The sequence below is a fragment of the Maylandia zebra genome, linkage group LG12 (genome assembly GCF_041146795.1).
Source record: "Maylandia zebra isolate NMK-2024a linkage group LG12, Mzebra_GT3a, whole genome shotgun sequence".
Taxonomy (NCBI): domain Eukaryota; kingdom Metazoa; phylum Chordata; class Actinopteri; order Cichliformes; family Cichlidae; genus Maylandia; species Maylandia zebra.
In genome coordinates, this window is record NC_135178.1 from 4,845,614 (window position 1) to 4,869,023 (window position 23,410).

Below are 23,410 nucleotides of genomic sequence, written 5' to 3' on the forward strand. Positions count from 1 at the left end.
CTGACCTTCCACCAGACCAGAGGCTCATCAAATAGCCTCGTCTAACCTGCTCCTCAGAATAACTTAGACTCTGCTTTCATTAATGCAAACTTTCTGCAACTTAGTCTTTCTGAAAGACACACACTGTTTAAACCTCTGAATGCAATATCAATGCTGCAGATTATATTATTAATGCAATGGTGACGATGACGACGATTGGTACACCAGAGGTCGCAATACATTGTGTCCTCGCTCTGACCCTCTCTTGTGGTCCATCCGGCCTCGGGCCTCCAGGATCCTCACCCCCTGTGGTCGCCGAGATCTTCTGCAAAGGAAACAAAACACCTTTTCCTGCATCTCCCTAACTTATCATAGTTGGGACTCTTTAATCAAAAGCCTTATCCTAATTATGTTCTTGACTTATAGACTTGTATTTATATATATTCTTCAACGTTACTCATCATTTTACCACTCTCTTAAAACGCTGACACTAACTTCATTTTAAAACCTCACATTTCCTATGTTATAACCTGTTTTTGATATAGCCTTTTTATTTCATTTTGCTCCTTTTAATGTAACAATACCTTATAATTCTAGTTTATCAGACTTAATCAAAACCTATGCTTTCCTTCCTTTGGTCCTTCTTTAAATCAGAACATTTTGTCTTCTGAAAGTTTTATTTCTGCTTCTGCCAACATGTTTAGTTAACGAGCTCGACTGGACAGAAACAATCACAACTGCTGAACCTGCACTGTGCTCATGGTTAAAGCTCCCACAACATTTTGTCTTCTGAATATTGTATTTTTGCTTCAAAACTGCTTCTAGTACAACAAGAGTCAGCGGAGGCTGGAATGACAACAACAACAACAATCTTGTGCTTAACATAAAACATTTACCATTTAACATAAAACAAAAAATAACACAAGTAACAAAAATAACACAAGTAACTTAAAAAAGCTTCAGTCCACATTTCAGTTTGTTGAGCTCGCTGTTGCTCCAGAGGAGGCCCTCAGCTGGCCGGGCTGGAGCCGAGGCCCCGGGGATGCTGCTACGTGTCTGAGGGCAAGTGCTCTTTCAGCCTGCACGTCTGCCCATTTGCGGTCCTCACTTCTCTCCGAGTCCATCGGTGAGGAGTGTTGCATCTGGTCCAGCAGCATACTCACAGTATATATGGGCTGCTGCTGCTGCAGAGGTGTGCTGGCCTCTGAGCGCTCTGTCTGTGTGTAGATGGAGCAGAGCTGGAACAGCTTCTCTCTGGTTTCCTGAGGGGGGGGATGCTCCATGTCATCCAGGACTAGCTGGATCAGGTGAGGTGTGCTGATGCAGGGGGCATCCAGACATGCAGAGAGAAGCTGCTGCCACCTCAGCTTGATGCGGTCGATGAAAATCCTGTCCTTCATTCTGGCTTTCTTCTGCAACCTTGTCTCAAAATGATATTCAAATTTGTTGTTGTTGCAGAGGAAGACTTCTGAAATCCATGCAGAAATATAGAAACACCTGTGACCGTTGGGCTCTTTGCTGAGCAGCTTCAGTTCCACAAAGAGCTTCTCCAGGAAGAGGTGAATGAAAGACGAAGAGTTAAGCATCTTTAGCAGGGGCAGCCAAAAGCGCAGGAAGGTTTGTGGGACTCTGGGCTCAGTGGGACTGGCACTGTCAGATGTTGCACAGCCTAATGCTTCCAGCTGCTCCATGGTAGGAACAAGAAAACCGTCTTCCAGCAGCACATCAATCAACAGCTCCCTGGACCCCAGTGCAAACTGCTTGATCTCACCCAGCAACGAACTCATGTCTGCTAAGGGGGCCTGCCACAAGCTCTTCCCCTTGTCTTCAGGAGACCCATCATCAAAAGCTTGGTACTGGTCCTTCTGAAAAGAGATCAGCAGCTCCCGAGCGTTTCTGCAGGCATCCACTTCTTTCTGCCTGGCAACGAGCTGCTCATCGGGGCCTCCTCCCAGCTGTCTGGACCAAAACTCCTGCTGGAGCCACTCCAGGGCCACCTTACATCCCTTTCGGCACCATTTCAAAGAAGGAAGAGTCCCACGCATGATTTCGTGCCTCAGATCCACCACCCACTCGGGGATGTTCAAGTTTCCAGCCAGTTGCCTCAGCGGCTGGGCCTTTCTCCCCTGCTGGCGATCCGTGATAAGATTAACAAATCTTACCAGGGCCGTCCCGTACATCAGGGTCAAGTCATCTCCGGTAAGCTGTCCGGACCGGTCCCGCACCTGGCAGCGCACGAGGTCTGCTGTGCAGTCCACGGCCACGGGAAAACTATTAGCGCACCTGGCCCTCCAAGCCGATATCCTCTCTAACGCAAACCTCTGCAGAGAGGAGTCCATCGAGTAAAGGTAGTCCCGAACCTGATCCCACTCCGCTTTGTTAAGCCAGGCTACCACATGGCGTGTTTTCTCAGAGCCCTTTTTATTCATTGTGCGCGCTCCGGACCTCACGCTCAATCTCTCACTCACCGGGAAAAGCCGCTCGCCTCACGCAGAGACCACTCGCAGATTTATATGACAGAGGACCGCGTTCAGAGCTTCGAGTTTTACAGTTGCTTGTCGCACAGCAACCAGGAAATGACGCTAACGTTTTCTTCGGCTTCGTTTGTGGCTGACGTTCACCCTGCGGGCACGCTGACGCCACCTGCTGGATTGGAGGATGGAGCGATGGTTCTACAGAGCGCTTATTTACATGATGCTGGTCATAAACGAGCTTTCTTTGGCTATGGTCAATGGCGTGTCCAGCGGGGTGGCCTGGGGGGGCACAGGCCACCCCCCCAACCAGACTGGCCACCCCAGGTGCCACCCCAAAGGCAAAACAATAAAATTCAATCAAATATCAAATGTCCGATTATGTTTTCACGGTGACGCTCAGATATCCGAGTGTAAGTGAATGCAGCATCGGCTTCTGCGCTATGTGCATCACGTTAGCAAAGGTAGGAGAGCCAAGCACGAAAGACGTCACTGCAGGAAACAATTTTTCGGTGAAAGAAAATGAGGACAGAATAAATGTCCCGGTAAGTAATATTAAGTTTGTTGAGTTTAGTAAACTTCGGCGAAATTAGAATACCAAGGAAAAAATAACACTTAAAGAATTATTGCAGCCGTGGAATATTTCAGACAGTATGCTACAGAGGGGAGCTAACATAAGAGTTATGAGTTATAAGATGTAATCTAAGTCGTAACATTGCTGTATGGAGCTGCAGATTTGGTTGCAGGTTAACATAGCTGGACTGGCCATCGGGCTTATTTGACTTATTTTTTATTTTTTTTGTAACGGCATGAACAATGAGAGGTGGTGGATTGGCCAGATGCAGGTCGATGTGTAGAAATAACTCCGTTGTTTGGTGGTGGCTATGGCGGGGCTTCCACAGAGGCAGCAGGTGGATGAGGGAAGGGGAGGCAGGAGGAGAGCCCCGAGGCAGCCGCCAGTCCGAGTGTCAGGTGAACTGAACTTCAGGTAAGAAGTTATGACCTGCAGTCTATCTGGGTCAGATATGAACTAAGTTTAGGTGGAGTTTATTTTCGTTGTGCTGACTTTTTACTGTCAGTTGCAATAACTCATACTGCGTTCTAGCCAGCTTGGAGTTTTTATACAGCTGTTCGGTTGCTATGATGTTACTGATAGTGAACTTTATTTTATTCATAAGGTTAGTTAGTAGAGTTGCCAACGGCTCCTTAAAAAAATGGAATGGTCCCTCAATCAGAGAAAATATTACACGTTTCGTGTTGAGCTGAGAAGAGACGCAGTTTGTCCCGAACTTCAGCTAGAATGGAAAAAGACACAAAGCTGGATTTATTCTGTCTTTACGCTGCACAGCTGCCTCTTCTCTCATCCTCCCTCTCCTGTTGCTACTTCAATCATGAAACTGATCGATGATCAGCTGATCGGCTTTTCTCTCTTGTTTGTTTATCGCCCACTTTGCGCCAGAAAGACGAAACCAGCAGATGTCGCGCTAAACAACAGCAGCACGTTTAAGCTTGATCGGCTGTTGTTAGAATTTATTTAATATTAATTTCTAGTATCAGCTGATGTTTGCTGGAGCCACAGCTGTAAAGCTGCTGGTCATGATGTCGGTTTGGATATCTGGTGAGAGGGAAACGTGAAGACCACCCACCAGGATCCTTTTTTATGTAGCTGACAGCTGGTAACTGTGCAGGGGCGGGTCTAGCAAAGTTTTGCCAGGGGGCCAGGTAGGGCATTAACAGGGAAAGGGGGCACAAAGAAATACTTTTCTTTCCTATTCTCATTTAAAATATCTAGCTTTTATTAAATAATTATCTAAATCTTACAACCAAAGTTTTTATCTGACGTAAAATGTATAGAAATCATACATATACCAAAAAGACTGTACATCACTGTCACAACAGGGTTTGTTTTCATTCAAAGGCTTTATGGCTTTAATACCTGGTGGGTCGGTCTGTAGTCAAAATGCCCGATTTTCTGTCCCAGTCCAGCCCTGCAGGTTATACTGGCAGTGTCACCATGCCAGCTGACTGTATTTCATCATCAGCCAGTGTTGTTCTTTATCAATATTACCAAAGTTTACCATAAGGCAGCATAGAAAGTATTTACTTGCTTTCAGGTTTTATTCAAATATTAGTCTTTTCAGTTGTTTCTCCACTTTTTTCCTGTTTCAAAATCAAACACCAGTTTGTGAGAAGATTATCTTCTTTTTTTAACAGGCAGAGAAAGTTTTGCATTGGAATGGCTAATTTGTCAATTGTTTGCTACAAATGTTCGTATTTTAATATTCAAAAATGTTTTTGCCCAAAACATATGTGCAGTATATGTCAGTAAAAATACTATGCAAATATTGCTGTCCTTGAATGCTGAGTAAACACTGACAAAGCACTGATTGTATCTCTTGTACTTTATCAACGCAGTATCTAAAAACTTTGCACCGTAGTGGTTAAAATCTCATTCTAATAAGAGTTAAAAGTGCATTTGGTTATTAGGTTTATAGGATTATTGAATTATGGTTAAGGGTTGGTAGAATTTTTTTTTAAAAACATTATCTGCCAATTAAATCTGCCACCCTTCTCCAAATCTGTGCCCCTACCTGGCCCCCCCAACAAAAATTTTCTAGACACGCCACTGCGCCTATCAGTGCCCACACAGCGGAAATATGTGCGCAACACGTAGCTGTGCTGTCTGGGGAATCATCAACAAGCGGTAAACTTTCAGAGGAAGTGAACTACTGACGGTTACGCAGAGAAGAAAACAGCGATGTCTGAGTCAGACGAGGAGCGTGGTACTTTCCGCACCAGCAAGAACACTGAGGGGGCAAATACGACTCCTAATAGCCCCAAGGGGGTTATGGTGACACTACCTTGCTTCTCTTGGTGTCCCAAAATATGCAGCCCAAACGGTCACGCCATCTTCTGGATTTGTTTTTTTTTTTTTTTTGGTTGTGCAATAGTTGGTGGTATTTGGTTAGGGGTATGGTTATGTAAAAGTAAAGGTCAGGTTGCCCCGTCGGACGACGAGGACCCTAATTGCCGTTTCTCAAAAGCTGCAGTGGCCGCAGACTCCGAGAATTGTTCGGAGATTGGAAAGTGAGTAACATTTGAAACTTCTGATACATTTTTTTTTCACATTACACATACGATTATGCACTGATCCAAATGCAAACGCTAAAAAATCTCCAAGAACTGCGAACATATGGGCTCAAATTGTGGTCATAAATATTTTGTACTTGTAAATCAGGATTTGTATGTGTAAAAAGAATTTGTGTGTGCCTTAGGCTACGTTCACACTGCAGGCGAAAGCGCATCAAATCCGATTTTTTGACCCTATGCGACCCATATCCGATCATGCTATGACAGTGTGAACGGCGCAAATCCGATATTTTCAAATCCGATCTGGGTCACTTTCGTATGTGGTACTGAATCCGATACATATCCGATGTTTTAGAAAGCGACTGCTGTTTGAACGGTCAAGTCGCATTAAATCCGCCTTTTACGTCACCGACACAAGACTGAAGCCAATTATCAGCGCCAGAGAAGCGCCCGAGAAGACATCGCGAACGCTTCCTGGCCATCCAGTGTAGATGTCAGTGAAACTGTTGGGAAGACAACGTAAACATTTTATTTGTACTGTATAATCTGCAGATTCTGACAGAAATCTACAGCTATCCTTTGAAGCACCGCTCCTCATTATTAGGTTATTTACATTATTATGTAAATAACAAAATAACTTAAAGCAAAAATTGGGAAACGTGAAGACCGAAGTCTTTATATTAAGGGCCATCAGTCAAACAATACTGTTGCTCTGGGTCTAAACAGAGCGCGTTGTGTGTGACATCTTCTTTTGCGCATGCGGGCCGCTTTGAGCGTTCACACTAGAGAGCGTTTGCTGTCGCATTTTATTTGTAGTGTGAACGAGCAGACAAAAAAATCGGATTTGATCAAAAAATCGGAATTGAGCATTAAGACCTGCAGTGTGAACGTAGCCTTAGTGATGTGTCAGTTGTGAACGAAATGGCTCTTAGAGCCGGGTCTTTGACGTGAATGACGCAAGCCGGCTCCTTATCGCGAGCCTCCCAGTCCTACTGCCAGTTTCTGGAAGACACCTTCTTCAAGCAGTGGTACAGGAAGAAGTCTGCATCCTTCAAGAAAAACATGATTTTCATGCAGGACAATGCTCCATCACACGAGTCCAAGTACTCCACAGCGTGGCTGGCAAGAAAGGGTATAAAAGAAGAAAAACTAATGACATAATGACATGGCCACCTTTTTCTTTCTCTCACCCTCTCTCCCTCTTGCACTTTTTTTTTGCTTCATTCCGCATTTGAGCTTTGCGCTGGGATGAGGGGGGAGGGGCGGTAGTTACACTGGCAGTAGCACAGGAACAGAGCAGGAGGGAGAGAGAGAGAAAGAGAGCCAGGGACAACAACGTCAGATTAGAAAGGTATAGTAATCATCCACAACTATTTTCAGTTGCGGATGATAAAGGATTCAGAAAGTTTATTCATGCAGGTCCATATGACAGAGAGTATGCATGTTCTTTTTGTTCTGTCATGACAATTTAATTGTGGGACATTACAATTTTGATGAAGATTAAAATTAAATTAATTGTGCACACATGATAACAATAACACTAAAGTGATAACGATGAACTCTTTCAGGGACATTCTTCGGAAAAATGGCTCTGCAGTAGATGCTGCCATTGCTGCGCTGCTGTGCACCTCCATCATGAACCCACAGTGCATGGGGATTGGAGGCGGGGTCATATTCACTGTGATGGACAGCTCCAGTAACAAGACACCCTCGCTACTCTTTGCTCAGCTCTGCTGTGGATTAATGTAGTAATATGTCATCTTTTCAAAGGTAAAGTGAAAATCATCACCTCCAGAGAGACTGTCCCCAGCAACGTGACCTCTGACCTGCTTAAGTCGTGTCCTAACACCACAGAGTGGACCGTGGAGTGGCCGCACGGTGGGCTGTTTATCTGGCATAATGCTAATATTTATAAGGTTTTAGTCTAATCTGCTCTTGGACTCACCTTTATGACACAGCTAATTTATTCTGTACAGGTCACTGCTAATGCACACTGTGAGTCATTCCTCATTCAGCTTTCCTCAAAAAAGCAAAACTGGGATAATATAAAAAGAAAAGAAAAAAGATAAAGCAAACCACTACAGAGGGTTTGGCTGTCAGCAGATATTAAAGACAATGAGTCGGTGTCGTATATGACACTATCAGAATAATAAACACCATGAAATACATGCTCCTTAGTTTCAGAAACAACCAGAGAGATTGAAGTAGTCAGGTTTTTCTCCAAACTGGTCTTAACAGGTCTTTCTCCAAATGATACACAAGATGTAACACAAAGGTTTTAAAGGTGTAGTCAGTTATCTGTAGAGATATATTTTAAATTCTGCACCTTAATCTGCAAGTCAAACTCAAGATATGAAGGATCATACCTTTGTTTTATCACCTGAGAGGGTTCTTGTCATCAAAGAAGCGGAGGAAAGAGACAGCATGATTGGTGTCTTGTTAAAATGTCATCCTCCTCCTCACCTCTAACCTCATCTACTGAATTAAAGTCAAGACTCTAATACACTAAAGAGTGCACAACTATTCTTATTTAATTATTGAAAATAATAATTATTGGAAAAAAATAATAATAATAAAGTCAGCAACAAAAACCTAAATGATCTTATACCTCTTCAAAGAAATATATAACAAGACCAGAGAAATTCAAATACTGGGTCAAAAAACCCACATTTTTGTTTGCCAAAGGATAGCTGCTCCACAGTCCTGGGTCCTTTTTGTCATATATGTCATTTCATGATGCACTCGATGTGTTTTTTCTTGGTCAAAGGTTTGAACTGCAGGCAGGCCATTTTAACACCCAGGTACTTCTTCTGTGAAGCCATGCTATTGTAATAGATGCAGCATGCGGTTTAGCGTGGTCTTGCTGAAATAGATGTCAACTCGATGGCAGCACAAGTTGCCTGTGTACACCTTTCAGCACTGGTGCATTGCCAGATGTGCAAGCAGCCAATTCTATAGGCAGTAAAATAATTACATACCTTCAGAGGTTTTGAATTGAGTGTTGATAACAAGCTGCAAAAACAGCAGCACTTAACAACGTTAAAGCCCTTTACTCTTTAGCCCAGAATGCAGGATCCACATTTTCTAAAAAAAAAATTTGATTTGTCTGACATTAGAACAGTTCTCCACTTTGCCTCAGTCCTTGTTGAATGAGCTTTGGCCCATTCAACATGTTTATGTTTAAAATGCAACACTGCCACCTAGGGGAATTTCCAATATTAAAATGCCTTTATTAAATGCATTTGTTAAAAGACAAAAAAGGATTAATAAGCAATTGCAGCCCAGAGAATAATGAAAGGTGACTGTGGTACAGCCAACTCTAATAGACTCTAATCGAGTCTGCAGAGAATGTCCACACATAAGGTCTTCATACAGTATTAGTCCTTTATTTTATCCAGGTAAAAAATCTCATTGAGATTAAAAATTTCATTTCCAAGAGAGCCATGGCATCATGGCAACAAAAGTCAAAATAGACGTACCACATTAGGATATAGCATTTAAAAAAATACAATATCCCGTACAAACATGTGAGAAATATACAATAACAGATCTAATTAAGAGCGACATTAAATACAATGACACTGAGTAAAAGAGTTATTCTCTCGTTCCTTTAAGACAGACTTAAACTCCCCCAAGGTAACCAATTCTGATCATTTCAGTTCCTCCTGCAGATTATTCCAGGAAGCAGGGGCAGCGTAATTAAAAGCCTTTTTCTCCAATTCTGTTCTGATTTTTGGGCCAATCAATTGTATGATATTGTGCGAATGAAGGCTGTATTGGTTGTGGTTTTTACACATATAAACACATAAATAAGATGGAACCAGCCCAAGGAGAGGTTTATAGATAAACATCAACCAATGGGAGAGTCTACAAATATGGAAAGATGGACATTTAGCAGCAGCATACAAAGAACAATGATGTACACAATTTCCATAACCAGTAATAAAAAGTAAAGCACAATGGTACACAGTATCCAACCTCTTTAGGTAGTGAGCAGGTGCATTAAAAAATAAAAAGCAGGTCACCAAAATCCATTAAAGGTAAAGAAGTTGCATGAATCAAGTGTTTTCTCATTTGGAGGGAGAAACAGGATTGATTTCTAAAAAAGAAACTTAGTTTTAGTTTTAACTTCGACACAAGCCTTTGAATTTGAGTTTTAAATGACAAATTCTGATCTATAATGATCCCTAGATACTTGTAAGATGTGACCATTTCAATTTCAGTTCCTTGAATTGTTGTAATCTTAGGAGATGTAGCTAACAACTCTTTGCCATTTGAGGATAACACGAACTTGTATTTCTATCGATTTAACACCAACTTAAGTTGGGTTAAATGGGACTGAAAAACATCAAAGGCAGACTGCAGAAATTGCAGGGTTGGTGAAGGAGATGAACAATAGATAATTGTATCATCTGCATAAAGATGAAATGCAGCATTTGACAAATTATCACAAAGGTTGTTTATGTAAAGAGAAAAGAACAATGGCTCTAATATGGAGCCCTGTGGAACTTCTTTGGATACTTGGATACTGGGAGAAAAGAGGAAGTTTGCAGTCCATGGAATCAATGATGTCATTAACCACTTAAATAGCAGCAGTTAGTGTGCTGTGTTGTTTTCTGAATCCTGACTGATGTTGGAAAGAACTGAATTTTTGTCAAAAAAGTCTTTCAGTTGTTCACTAATGAACAGCTAAACTCTGAATCTAGAACTTTTGCTAGAACACACAATTTAGACATGGGCCTGTAGTTATTAACATCTGAAGGATCACCTCTTTTCAGCAAAGGGAGAACACAGGCAGATTTCTGTATTACAGGGATCTCACTTTCGAGAGGCTAAGATTAAAAATGTAAGTTAGTGGTTCTGCTATAAAATCTGCAGCCAACTTAAGACAATAAGGATCAAGTTGATCTGGTCCTGCAGATTTATTTAGATCCAACAGATTTAAAGCCCTGTGGACCTCAAAAACATTTAGTGGAGAAAAACTGAAGGGTTGGACCAAAGATTCAGTTTGAGTGGTTGCAGAGAGAGCCTCCTGTTGATTAAGCTGTTTTAAATCTGGATATAAAGATTCAAATAGAGATCCTGAAGAATGAAAAAGCTCATTAAAGCAGTTTAGAATATCACATTTCTCCATTAAGGTGCAGGAGTCTTTTACGACAAAGGCTGGCATCTCATTTGTAGTTATGTCTCCATAAGAAGATTTTATTATTTTCCAGAATTTCTTAGGATCGTTCAGATGTTTAGTAGTTTTTGAAAGATAGAATTCTGATTTGGCCTTTTAAATTAAGGAAGTTGAACGGTTTCTGAGCTGTCTAAAAATCAGCCAGTCCGCTTCAGATTTGGTTTTTCTGGCATCCCTTTTTTTGAGTAGACTGGAGAGCTGATGTCATGGTCTGGCTGGCAGACCGTGGGGATGTGGGGAAAGGAGGACCCAAAACGCAGACTCTGCGATGCAAACAGTGCTCTTTATTTACAGTGAAAAGCTGTAAACACAATAACTCCCCGTTGCTCCCTTGAACCCCGTGTGCGTGCTTCCCTCCGACGTCTGTGTTCGTGCTCCCTGCTGTTGTGTTTCCGCACACCCCGTGCGTGCTGCCTTTCTGGACCACTCTTCCTCCTGCAGGGAAACCATAGAAGCAGCCGTCAACACTAACCCTCGGCAGGTATATACGAACAGCACTGACATATACTGACACACACTAACTTGGTACGATAACTCAATGATCCCACGCCAGTGGGAGCTCCAACATTCTCCTAAGTAGCTCCCCCGACGAGCCCTGGGCCCTATTTCAGGAAGCCGGTTTAGTGCAAACTCTGAGTAAGTATACCCTGAGTTAACGAAAACTCTGGGTTTTCGGTTTCACAAAGCGAGTTTAGATTAATTAACCCTAACCCTAAGACAACCAGTCCCAGTTGAAATCTCCAGCCAGCACAATTTCATTAAAATCTAAAGTAGATCGTTTTTCACTAAGTGAAACTAAAGCCTCACTACTAGCTGAGGGGGGTCTATAACAGCCCACAATGGTAATAAAATAGCCCTTCAAAAGTTAGAGCTTGAGGGCAAGAAGTTCAAACTGTTTACAAACAGATACTGATGATTGGACAGTAACATGGAATTTGTTTTTTACGTAAATTGCAACACCGCCACCCTTTCTGGTGCGGTCGCAACGGAAAAGATTATAGCGCGTTATTGCAATGTCTTTGTCAGTAACCGATTTTGTAAGCCACTTTGCTGATAATGTAAGAATATCAGTATATAACTCTTTCATCCAAATTTTCATGAAATCAAGTTTGGGAAGAAGACTTCTGACATTTAAATGAGTGATACCAAGACCCGTTCAAGCTTTAAAATCACAAGGAGTACTCAAGCATTTGCAATCTGGACCAGGATTAGGTTGTATTTCCAGATAAAAGAAGCAGAAGAACAAAAACATTTTCTTTTCACAGATTTTTTTTGTAGTTTAACAGACTGATTTCTCTTACAGCTCAATCTCTTTGGGTGGTGAGAGAATTGGGAAATAAACCAGTGATATGGAATAAATAAATCAGTTAAATCAGATGGAATGAGATCTCTGCTGATGATCACATTTGAGAAGCTTCTAAAAGATGTAAAATCCCACCTTGTTCCCTTTGAGAGGAGTAAGAAGTATGATTTCCCTTGTTCTGCAGACTGTTCCTGCACCTCATGTAGACAAAAAGCTGTCAATAAAATCAATAAAGGAAAAAAGGCTACTGAGGATAACATGCTGACTAACAGGGAAAAAAAAGGTAGACCCAGTCGACCTGTGGTAGAGCCTGGTTGTGGCCAGATATAGATATAATCGTCGCATTAAACAGCTTCTAAGAGCAAGATCAGTTACTGAATGGGCTGTTCAACAATAGACAGCTTGCCAGAATGCTGTCCCATCTTTCCCATTTTCTGGTCTTCAATTAATGTTAATTCCTCCCCAGGACAAATCTTAACTCTCCTCACAAGTCCATCTTTATCAGTCATTGTTTCTAATTTGGCTAATCTCCACTCGTTCCCTGGCAGATTATCTGTCTGTGGAGGTGAAGCTGGAAATGTTGTGAGATGCTAAAGTGGGGCCAGAGACACAGGCTGCTGTGGATGCACATGTCCCTGTCCCATATGTTCCTGTCAGCAGAGTACAAATGACCTTCATGCATTACTCCCTGATTGTCTATAGTGTGTTGACTTTGAAGGGAAGCTGTGGATCCATATGTAGAATCAGCATAGTCTCTGTTAAGAAGCGTCTTTTGACAGCATTTGAGTATGGGATGGACAGCAATAAGAACTGGGAGTAGTTGGAGCAGTTCACTTGTGTCAGACATTAAAAAATAAAGAAATTAGACATTAGAATATGTGTGAGAAAGATGAATCAAGAAAAGAAAGGGGGCTACAGACACTATTTATTTATGGGGCCCAGAGTTCTGTGCTACACTCCTGCACACAGGCTGCATAAACAGTAAGAAAAGTAAATATAAGATATGCTAAATGCTTCTTTGAGCCAGAAATAGTGTAAATATAGTGAAATAAACTTAAAATAACTGTAAGATGCAAAATGTTATCTCTAACATAATCAGTTACAAACAGACACACATTTCCCTCTGAAATGGAGCAGAATAGAATAGAGTATTTACAAAGCACCAAATTATAACAGACATCATCTCAGATCATTAAAGGTCAGGACCTTACAGTTTACTTAAAACACGAGCAAATGTATGTGGGACTTTCCAGCACTGACTACCCATTATCTATCTAACCAGGTAGCAAATGGATTGGGGTTCCTGGGGAAATTCGAGGTTATGAAGCGGCACACCGGCTTTATGGGAAGTTGCCGTGGGCCGACCTCTTTCAGCCGACCATCAAATTAGCCAGAGAAGGATTCCCTATTCCTTACTACCAAGGTCAACACATCCCACGCATTAATAATACGTCAATACGGTATGAAAAACACCCACAATGTGATTTCAAAAATACAAAGAGCAAACAATGAATGTTTCAGCTTTATTTCACTGTCTTTGTCTTTTAGGGAGTTATATTTAGATAAAAATGGGAACCTGCTTAAGACCGGTGATACTGTGAAATTTGAGAAACTGGCTGACACTTTGGAGATGATCGCAAACGAGGGACCAGATGTGTTTTACAACGGAACAATAGCAAAGAATTTAATCAGTGACATTCAGGATGCAGGTATTATCAGACGGGTTTCATCCTGCTCTCTTTCTGACCGTTTTCTATGTCTGCCAGGCACAATGATCTAATTACAAATTACAAAAATCTATTGGTTTTGGAAAACTGTAACATGATCCCTCACAGGCTACACTGTGATCTGTCTCGATCCATTCAAAGTCTTGATTATGAAATTCATTGTGTTCATTTGTACTCAGCAGAATCATTTGTTTCACTGTTCTTGCTCAGGAGGAAACCTCACACGGGAGGACTTGGAATTGTATGAAGCTAAAGTGACTGATGCGTGGAATATTTCTTTGGGAGAGTATAAACTATACTTCCCTCCGCCCCCTTCAGGAGGAGCCATCCTCAGCCTCATCCTCAACATCATGAAAGGTTCCTGATTGTTGCTTCTAGCATGTAGAGTTTGATTCATATAGGAAAATGATCCTTATCAATCTTTACAAATGTGATACACTAAGAATTGATGTTTTCAATCCAAAAAATAATTTTTTTAAAAATATTTTTAGGATACAAAATGGAATCAGAACCTAAGACGACTGATGAAAAGATTTTGTTTTATCACCGTTATATTGAAGCTTTAAAATTTGCCAATGAATTAAAGACAAATATCAGCGATCCAAACTTCAGCTCAGATGAAGTAAGTATCTCAAAATCCTACAGATTTGCACCTGCTTTGTTGCATAAAGAATGATTCTATTTAAGTGACTAAACAATTAAAAGTAACAATACCACATCACAAAACACAAAACAAACCGCCCCTTGCCTGCAGCTCATCCACAAACTACACCCCACCACAGTCAGTTTATGCACACTGATAATGAGTTGAGGTTTTTTTGTAATATCTCTGAGTTTTGCACAGTTGGACTTTAGGTTAATTTGCTGGGGTGAGATTGTGACTATGTGTTAACAAAGTGCTTTTACAGAAGTGTTCACCTTTGTTAATGATCAATCAGGGGCATTTGATTATCAGTACCTGGCTGCTACTTACAATTAAAGTTCTTATAGAAGCACTAAGGGTGTAGAAAACCAGTAGAGTGCTGTAAGAATTTCTTTGAGTCTCAGCATTTTCATTTCAGCATCATTCTGAGCAGTGACGTAGCTTTTAAAACATATACATATAAATACAAGTTTTAAAAGCACATAAACCTAAATTGGCTTAATATTTGTCTTTAATTTAGTATGTATATATTATTGTTATTATTATCTTAGTATTTAAATATAAGTATAATTTTGTGTAATGTGATGTTTTCAGATACTCTGTAGTTCACACAGATGACTGAATTTCAGAGACTCTATCTTTGGCAGTCATATGTTGAGCTTGATCACTAACCAATATTATAACCTCTAGTATTCATTCATTCATTCATCTTACATCAGTGATGGATCAATGATCAAAATTCTGTTAACATTTGGCTCCAATTTTATAAATTTCTTGACAGCAATGTATTTTCTGTAATGTGCATATTTATTTAGTTTTATTAATTCATTTTATTAATTCTCTGTATTTCACACAGATGGCAAAGAAACTGACACAGGATAGCTTTGCAGACAGCAAACGAAGCTTGATCAGCAGCGACAAGACTCGTGATCCTGGCATCAACTTGTATCTGGACAGCATCGGCACCACACATGTATCTGTGCTGGCTGAAGATGGATCTGCTGTGTCTGTCACCAGCAGCATCAACGATGAGTCAGTACCTGCATCATTCTGTTTCACTGCTAGAAACCAGCTATCAGATATTTTTCTTTCTTGAAACTGAAGATTTAAGAGATTATGGAGGAACTTATTTTTAGACTATTTCTATACTACAAAGAGTGTCTTGGCTTTGTAGTTAATTTAGTTTTTTTGTTTACAGATTCGGCTCCGGGGTCCTCTCTCCAAGCACTGGAATCATTCTCAACAACCAGCTGTCTGACTTCTGTGGTAGAGCTAATAGCTTCTCTCCTGGTAAGAGATCAGTAGGATGCTTTTTACATTTATTATTTATGAAATACAAGTAATTAGACGAGGAAGGTGGATTATTTCAAAACTAATACCACAAAGAGTTAAATTTTTTTCCTTAAATTATTTTCCTGACAGGACATATTTCTTTAAGTAATTTCTATTAATGGCAAAATAGTGCCATTGAGGAAATGAGAGGAGAAAATGGCATTTCATAATTCATTGTGACGCATCATATTTTGTTGATCATGGAAAAACTAAACTTGTTGATCATTTCCACGATGTTTTGCCAAACTGAAACACATCATGTGAATTTGGACTAAAATTGCATTTTCTGTTTAATACCATAGCCTGCTAAAATGTTTGAATGTTCAAGAACAGGCACAGTTTTACTACTGCTGTAGTAAAATCTGTTTCCATGTCAACGTGTTGTTGTGTGAAGTTTTTCCTTCACACTGTCACCAAGTACTTGCTCATAAGGGGCTCTTCTTATTGTTGGGGGTTTCTCTCTACTGAAGTGGGTTAACCTTATGATATAAATGTACCATTGTGATTTGACGGTATATGGATATTTATATTCATTTAAAATTATATAGAGGACAGCACACTGGCACGGTGTTGCCTTATAGCATAGGTGTCAAACTCTGGCCCGCGGGCCAAATTTGGCCCGGAGCCTAATTACATTTGGCCCGCAAAGCCATACCAAATTACTATTAGAGCTGGCCTACTGGTATTATACAGCTAATAGATATATTGTTTAGTATTAAGCTTTGCTTGTTCCATATTCAGTTTTTCAGCAAAACGTGTTTGAGTCCATAAGAAAAGATTCATTCTTATATCTGGAGGAATAAATATATTTCAATAAATATTAATGTTAGCCCGCGACTTTGTTCCAGTTTTGAATTTTGGCCCACTGTGTATTTGAGTTTGACACCCCTGCCTTATAGCAAGAAGGCCCTGAGTTTGATCCCACTTGTGTGGAGCTTGCATGTTCTCCCCATGTTTGTGTGAGTTCTCTCTGGGTACTGCAGCATCCTCCCACAGTCCAAAGACATGCAGTTAGTAGGGTTAGGCTAATTGGTGAATCTAAATTGCCCATAGGTGTGAATGCGAGTGTCTCTCTGTGTTAGCGCTGCATCCGGCTAGCGACCTGACCTCGGTTTACCCTGCCTCTCGCCCTATGGTAGCTAGGATTGGCTCCACCACCCCTGCAACCCTGAGAAGGATAAGCTGAAGATAATCGATGGATGAATCTATATATAGATCTATAATATTGATTCAAGTGTGTTCAAGGTTCTGTATAATTCAGTTTGGACATAGCATCATTCAAACATTAATCTAACACACTGACAGAGTCTCAGTAATAGCTGCACTTTGAAAGACATTTCACTTTAGTTTGATACAGATTCAGTAGAGATAACTCACTTGTTGTGTGTGCACTTTCATCATTTGTTGATAAGCATGGGCGGATGCAATTCTAAACTTGTTTGTAGAGCACAGGTGTCGAACTCCAGGCTTTGAGGGCCAGTGTCCTGCAGATTTTACATGTGTCCTTGATCAAACACAGATAAATTACCTCCTCAGCGGCTGTATCCCAATTCAGGGTCTGCAGCCTTAAAGTACGCAGCCTTAACGGTCCACAAGGGCCGCGTAATCAAAGACCGCTGAGGCCGGAAGTGCGAGGCTTGTGAAATGGGACGGTCTAGCCTCCGTCGCGCTGCCCAGGTTGCCTAGCAACCATGATACTAACAGCTGGAAACGTTTCATACAGCTTTGTTTGACAGGAATGAAGGAGAAACCTTTTTGTTCATTTGTTTGTTTGTTTCTACATGAGCTTTGATCATTCTCTGTAAGATTAAGCTCAGCTATTGAACGGCGTATATTTTAAAGTAAAGGCTTTAAAACCAAGTTAGTACAAACGTCACTAATGTCACATAACTTTGCCGACATGTGGCCAACAGTAATGTTTAATGTTCTTCGTTATTAAACATTTGCACATAAATAAGTGACATAATATTCAGTACTTACTTAAAGTTTACTCTTCGGGCGCCCCTCATCCGCCGTTTTTTTTTTTTTTTGGCAAAATTATCGACACCCACCGCCATGCTATGCATTATGGGATATGTTGGGCCACGAAGTCTACACTTAAAATTCAGGGAAATGAAGGACGCATTTGAGGGCAGCATTTCGAGCAGCCTTTGAATTGGGACAGCCTTCGTCGCGTCGCTGTGACGTAATCTGTTGGGTCTAAACTCAGACCCTGCTGTATCCAGGACTTATTCCCGTGAAAGAAAAACAAGGCAACAGCGATCAATCGATTTACTTGCAAGGGAGGCCTCGTCGGTATCTCAGAAACGCACTTCGAATCTCCTTACGAGTGACCCCGATGATGGCCTCCTCTCGCTGCCTTTTATTGAAAACGTTCACACAATAAACAATAGTTTACAAACACCTCCCCTCATAACCCCCCTTGGTTACAAAGACAAGGCACTGTATGTGTGTGTTCTCCTGCTGACCAAAAAGGGTCATAAAAGCATAAAAGCAGGAGCAACATCCTTGGTCATAAAGAGGGTAGTCTCCCCCACACCCAATTCATGGTTCACCCTAGATAACAAAGTGAAGCCATACAAAGGGGAGGAAGTTTACCAACATCAAACAGACCTTCACAAGGATGTGCCTGTGATAAAACACTACAGCCCCCACCCAGAACCTCGAGAATCTGGGGAGGGGGGACAGAAGAATTTCTTTCATCACAGAGTTAAAACAATGTAGAAATGGTAAGCATAAAAATGACAAACATTTAACAATTCACTTTAACATAATCGGCCTTGAAATGCGGCCTTTAAGGCTGCAGACCCTGAATTGGGATACAGCCAACATGTCTTGGAGTTCTCCAGAAGCCTGGTAATGAACTAATCATTTGATTCAGGTGTGTTCACCCAGAGTCTTATCTAAAACCTGCAGGACACTGGCCTTCGAGGCCGGGAGTTTGACACCCCTGTTGTAGAGTATAAAAAATTCAGGTATGAAAATACTGCATGAAAATACAGTCACTGATTCGTGTATGAAACATTTGTGTAAATGATTTATGCACAGATATGTGTGTACAGACTGATTTCTGTTTTCTAGTTTTGTCATTCAAGGTCTTTGTTGTATTTCTCAGGGGAGCGGCCTCCCTCCAATATGGCCCCTTCTGTGCTGAAGTCTCCGTCGAAGACGCTGGTGATTGGAGGGTCTGGTTCTGAAACGATTCCACCGGCTGTGGCCTCGGTATGTATGCATGGTACACACAAAGGTGCCGTTACATATTAAATAAAATAAATTGATGTGGACTGATGCTGGTCTTTGCTGTTAAAGCTTGCATCATAGCAACAAGATTCTTCACCCTAATTTATCCTGTAATCATCACTTTCTCATCTCATTTTTTTTTCTCTCCAAGGCGCTCATGAACCACCTTTGGTTTGGAAAGAGCCTTAAGGAGGCAATTATTACGCCTGTTGTTCTTGTAGACTCTAAAAGTGAAGTAAAACCTGAACCCAAGCTTGAAAAGGTAATTTATTCAATGTATTTAAATGATAAATTAATAAGTTCTACTTCTCTTGTTCCATCTGAGTCTCTCTCCTCTTTGCCCTGCAGGATGTAGTTGATGGTCTTGAAGCTCTGGGACATAAAATAGCAAAATTCTACAACACAGTTAACGCTGTGGAAAAGGCGGGCAGCTGTATCTCTGCATGGTCTGATGAAAGGAAAAAAGGCAAAGCAGCTGGTTACTGAGACCAAGAGTCAGTGATGTCAGTTATACAGCATGGTCTTAAGGTTATGGACACTGCTGTAGCTACAACATTGGTAAATCTATATTCGTCTGTTAACTGATAGATCATTCATGCTTTGCTCATGTGTATAAAAAGTTTGTAATATTGAAAACATAATGCAACGATCAGATCAGTTAAATCCCAAATTTCATGCAAAAATGTGCAAAGATAGCACTGTAAAAACTAGAAATGTAATTTTTAAAAAAAGTAGGGATTGCTGTTGATCTCCGCCTCAATTTTTTTACAATCAATATGACCTTCTAAATATTTGTTTATTTTGGGTTTTGATGCATATAGAATTGACTAAACAAGGAAACAGCTTTCAGGTCAAAATTTGAAACCCATGCCTGTTTCTTTGACCTGCATTCTTTCTAAAAAGCAGGCCAGCAGGTTGAGACTGACTGCAGAAATCTTTGGTTATAGTAAACAATTCATATTTTCAAGTCTCATCAAATTCATGTTTACTTTGTAGATTTTAGCCCACTGGATAGTCCAGAAGGGAGATAAAGTAGGGTACACTTTAGGGCAGCCCTAAGTTATCTATCAATTGATTTGTAGTTTAACCCCCCAGCCCCCACCCAATGTTTTTTATTATTATGTTTTTATATTTAGTTTTCATATTAAGATTTTGAGCTTCATTAATCCTGCTATGTTTTTGCTCTTATAAAGTGTGGGTAATTCTGCTGATGTGCTCAGGGTAAAAGTTAATCTGACAAGCAGTTTGTGAGGCAGGTTTTCTTTTTACCTCAGTATCTGTCTGAGCTCCTGTCTGTTTATGATTAATAAAGTATTCTGATTCTGATTGTTTCAGGATGACCTGCCATTATTCAATGACACATCTGCTTACCTGTATCTTTTGCTCGTTTCTCCTCCTCTTCTTTTCTCTTTTTTCTAAACTGAGGACCTGATGGCTTTGAACTTTTCTTGTCCATCTTCCATTGGTTTTAATTTTGCACTCCAATATGAACACCCTTCCCCCAACCCAAGGATCACCACAACATGATCTAACACACCTACACCTTAGTTCACAGATTCACTTTGTCTAGGGTGCATTTCTGAGATTTCACACAACCCAGGATTCAAATCATGAATACATAATGGGCTTGGATTTACAACATTATAAATGAAATGTGCTCTATTTGGAAGCAGCCGGCCCCCCTCCCCTTTCGACGGCTTGTGTGTGAGACTTTAAATCATCAAACTATAAATTTTAAACTGTTATTGATCCCTTTACCCCTGGTCCTAAAGTGTACATTTGTTTTCTTACTCTTCTTATATATATTGTTTGTTTACTTGCACTGCTGTAACAGGAGCCTTGTCGTCTCGTCTCTCTATATACTGGACTGTAGCGGAGATGACAATAAAGTTTACTTTGACTTCAGCAGCGAGCAGGCGCAAATTATAAATCTGTATCATGATGTCTGGTGTGTTTGTGTTTGTTGGTTTGTTTTTATTTTGCTTTACTTTGCGAGATGGTTATTAGATGCTGCTCCAGCCGGTCAGAAAATCCCCCGCCGCCCCGCCCTCTCCTCTCTGCGCCGCAAGCAGCAGGCGCACCTCGCAAACGAAGGGCGCCCTTACTCCCAGCAAATGGGCGATAGAAAACCGATCGGTGCCTGTACCATTCCCAATATGCGCTGGCTGACGTCGGGGCAGCATGAGTACGAGAATTTTTATTTTTTTTTGCCGATGCCCGTGATGCCGCCCCCCACCACGATGCCGCCCCGGGCAACTGCCCGTGTCGCTCCTTATCTAAAACCGCTACTGATTGTAACTGACTGTAAAAAGTCAGCACAACGAAAATAAACAACATCTAAACTTGGATTATATCTGACCCACATAGACTGCAGTTCATAACTTCTTACCTGAAGTTCAGTTCACCGCCTTGGGTCTCTCCTCCTCCTGTATATCCTGAGTTATTTTTACACATCGACCAGCATCTGGCCAATCCACCACCTTTCATTGTTTATACCGTTACAAAAAAAAAAAAAAAAAAAATCATCGGCCCATAAAAATTAAATATCACATCGGCCCACCGGGCAAATAAATGCCCGCTGGCCAGTCCAGCTATGGTCGTGCTATCAGTTAACCCAGCCGTGGCATGTGTGCCCAGGCTTGCCGACCCCTGTAGTAGAGCAATCTCAAGATGATGGGCCGAGGAGGATCACTTTGTTTGGGACGTTGGCGATTCACTCGTCGATACACGTTGTGCTCGATCGATAAGTAGCTTCTCCTGGAGAGGTAGCGCCTCCGCCAAAAGTTGTGAAACAAACTCCCTCTGTGCCCTCTGGTATTCCCGCGATTCTTACATTATTCCTCCTGGAGCGTGCCTCAAGATCTTCACATTTCTCATCTAACTTCTTTAACTCTGTAGACAAACGCTCCACAGTGGCCTTGAGAGTGGCGATGGTGTCAGAGTGGTTTGAGGCACAGGCCTGCAGTTCAGTTAAAGTGTTATCATGCCTGGCCACATCGCTTTTTATGTCCGAAATTGAGGCCTGGATGCTCTGGTTCAAGGATGATATCTCGCCTCTTATGGTGGTAGAAATCTCTAATATGCGAGTGTCCCGTGTAGCGCACAATTCAGACTTGATGGAATTTATCTCTGAACGTAAGCTAGTTATAGCGGTTAGTAGCGCTTTATTCGACGGCTCGCATTCATCCTTTTCCAGTGCAGGCGGGGGGGCACACCAGACCAGAGTCTGAAGAGGCTTCGAGGCCTACATCGCTCGCGTCGTTCTTCTTAAGTTTGGGCTTCACCATTGTCGAGAGGCTCCAAGAAATATATCCACAGTAATCAATGGAAATGTGCTATATAAATAAATTTGACCTTGAACTTTTTAGTTGTTTTATGTGTTTTACTGATAGGAATAGATAACCTGGACTTAAACTGGATATGTTTTGTTTTGAAACTGTCAGCTTTGTGTACAATAAATTCTTTTCTTCAGTTTTTAATGTCTGCCTTGTTTTTATTGTTGGATTGCATCCAAATTTCCCTTATGGAAATCACAAGTCGGAAACTACGGAGCCCCGCAGGGGACATGGGAGAAAAAAAAATTAAGACGGACTTTTGCGAGATCTCGCAAAACAAACTCCGGCGAGATCTCGCAAAACTTTTAGCCGCATTCTTCGGACGCCGGCTCGAAGCCAACCGGGAGGTCGAGGCACGATGTGCCAGGAAAGCGGTGTTCCACCCGGCTGTAGTAGGTCTCGACCTCCCGTTAGCTTCGAGCTAACGGGAAGAATGCGGGAGGTCGAGACCTACTACAGTCCGTCTTAATTTTTTTTTCTCCCATGTCCCCTGCGGGGCTCCGTAGGAAACTTTATGAAGCGGCAGAAGCTTATAGAAAAGAATGCCTTTCAAAACACACAGATCACATGATCACAACTAAATCAAACGCTTTGGTGCGCTTCACCCCAGTTTTAACTGATGAAACAGTTTTTCAGATAATTGTCTACATAGAATCACTGTCTGATGGATTAAAAACCTTACATCCTCTGTGGGTTTGCTGTGTAGGACGACATGTTGATAGCAGGTTGAAAAGCAAAAGATGCACAACATGGTCTACAGGTACTCCCAAATGGAAGGACCTGCTATCCATGTATGGATGGGGGCTCATCTCTGTTTATGCACCAAAGAAACCTCAAGAATTGTTTGTCTTTGGAGAGTAGGCACACCTGGTGAAACATGCCCCTACATCACTGATGCTGTGCTCCTTGAAGCGCACTCCAACCGGGGAAGAACTCAAGACAGGCAATAGAGTCTTGTTCAAATTAAGTTCCTTGTAATGAAAGGAGCAGTTCAAGACCATTCTATTTTTGCCATTGCGCTGGACCATGTGATGAAGTATTTACCATCTCTCTTTGCTCTTGGGAGGTAACATCCGGTTGCAGTTTGGCTACAACACCACAGCTTACC

At 41.4% G+C, this 23,410-nt stretch overlaps 2 protein-coding genes across 3 annotated transcripts; one reads left to right on the forward strand and one right to left on the reverse strand.

The window, feature by feature from the left end:
* Window positions 1–220: 220 nt before the first annotated feature.
* Window positions 221–2,623, reverse strand: LOC112432897 (ribosomal biogenesis protein LAS1L-like). The gene has a single exon (XM_024801311.2). It carries the CDS (start codon window positions 2,406–2,408, stop codon window positions 951–953), a length of 1,458 nt encoding a protein of 485 aa, XP_024657079.1. The 5' UTR covers window positions 2,409–2,623; the 3' UTR covers window positions 221–950.
* Window positions 2,624–2,729: 106 nt separating this feature from the next.
* Window positions 2,730–20,293, forward strand: LOC112434017 (glutathione hydrolase 5 proenzyme-like). 2 transcript variants are annotated; one of them, XM_076890592.1, is made up of 13 exons: window positions 2,730–2,995; window positions 3,353–3,438; window positions 7,109–7,236; window positions 7,311–7,418; window positions 13,308–13,485; window positions 13,574–13,734; window positions 13,963–14,109; window positions 14,244–14,374; window positions 15,252–15,427; window positions 15,594–15,685; window positions 18,843–18,949; window positions 19,119–19,229; window positions 19,316–20,293. In XM_076890592.1, the coding sequence occupies exons 1-13, from the start codon at window positions 2,822–2,824 to the stop codon at window positions 19,451–19,453; spliced, it is 1,737 nt and encodes a 578-aa protein (XP_076746707.1). In that variant the 5' UTR covers window positions 2,730–2,821; the 3' UTR covers window positions 19,454–20,293. The 2 variants fall into 2 exon arrangements, with proteins under 2 accessions (XP_076746707.1, XP_076746706.1); XM_076890591.1 differs by lacking the exons at window positions 2,730–2,995; window positions 3,353–3,438 and adding an exon at window positions 5,083–5,537.
* The last annotated feature ends 3,117 nt before the right edge of the window (window positions 20,294–23,410 follow it).

What these genes read in the sequence shown, in the direction of transcription:
- LOC112432897 (XM_024801311.2), bottom strand. Translation starts at nt 2,408, where the DNA reads ATGAATAAAAAGGGCTCTGAGAAAACACGCCATGTGGTAGCCTGGCTT.
- LOC112434017 (XM_076890591.1), top strand. Translation starts at nt 5,209, where the DNA reads ATGTCTGAGTCAGACGAGGAGCGTGGTACTTTCCGCACCAGCAAGAAC. An exon ending in GACCGTGGAGTGGCCGCACG is followed by an intron (nt 7,419 to 13,307) that starts GTGGGCTGTTTA and finishes CTATCTAACCAG; the next exon opens with GTAGCAAATGGATTGGGGTT. An exon ending in ATTAATAATACGTCAATACG is followed by an intron (nt 13,486 to 13,573) that starts GTATGAAAAACA and finishes TTTGTCTTTTAG; the next exon opens with GGAGTTATATTTAGATAAAA.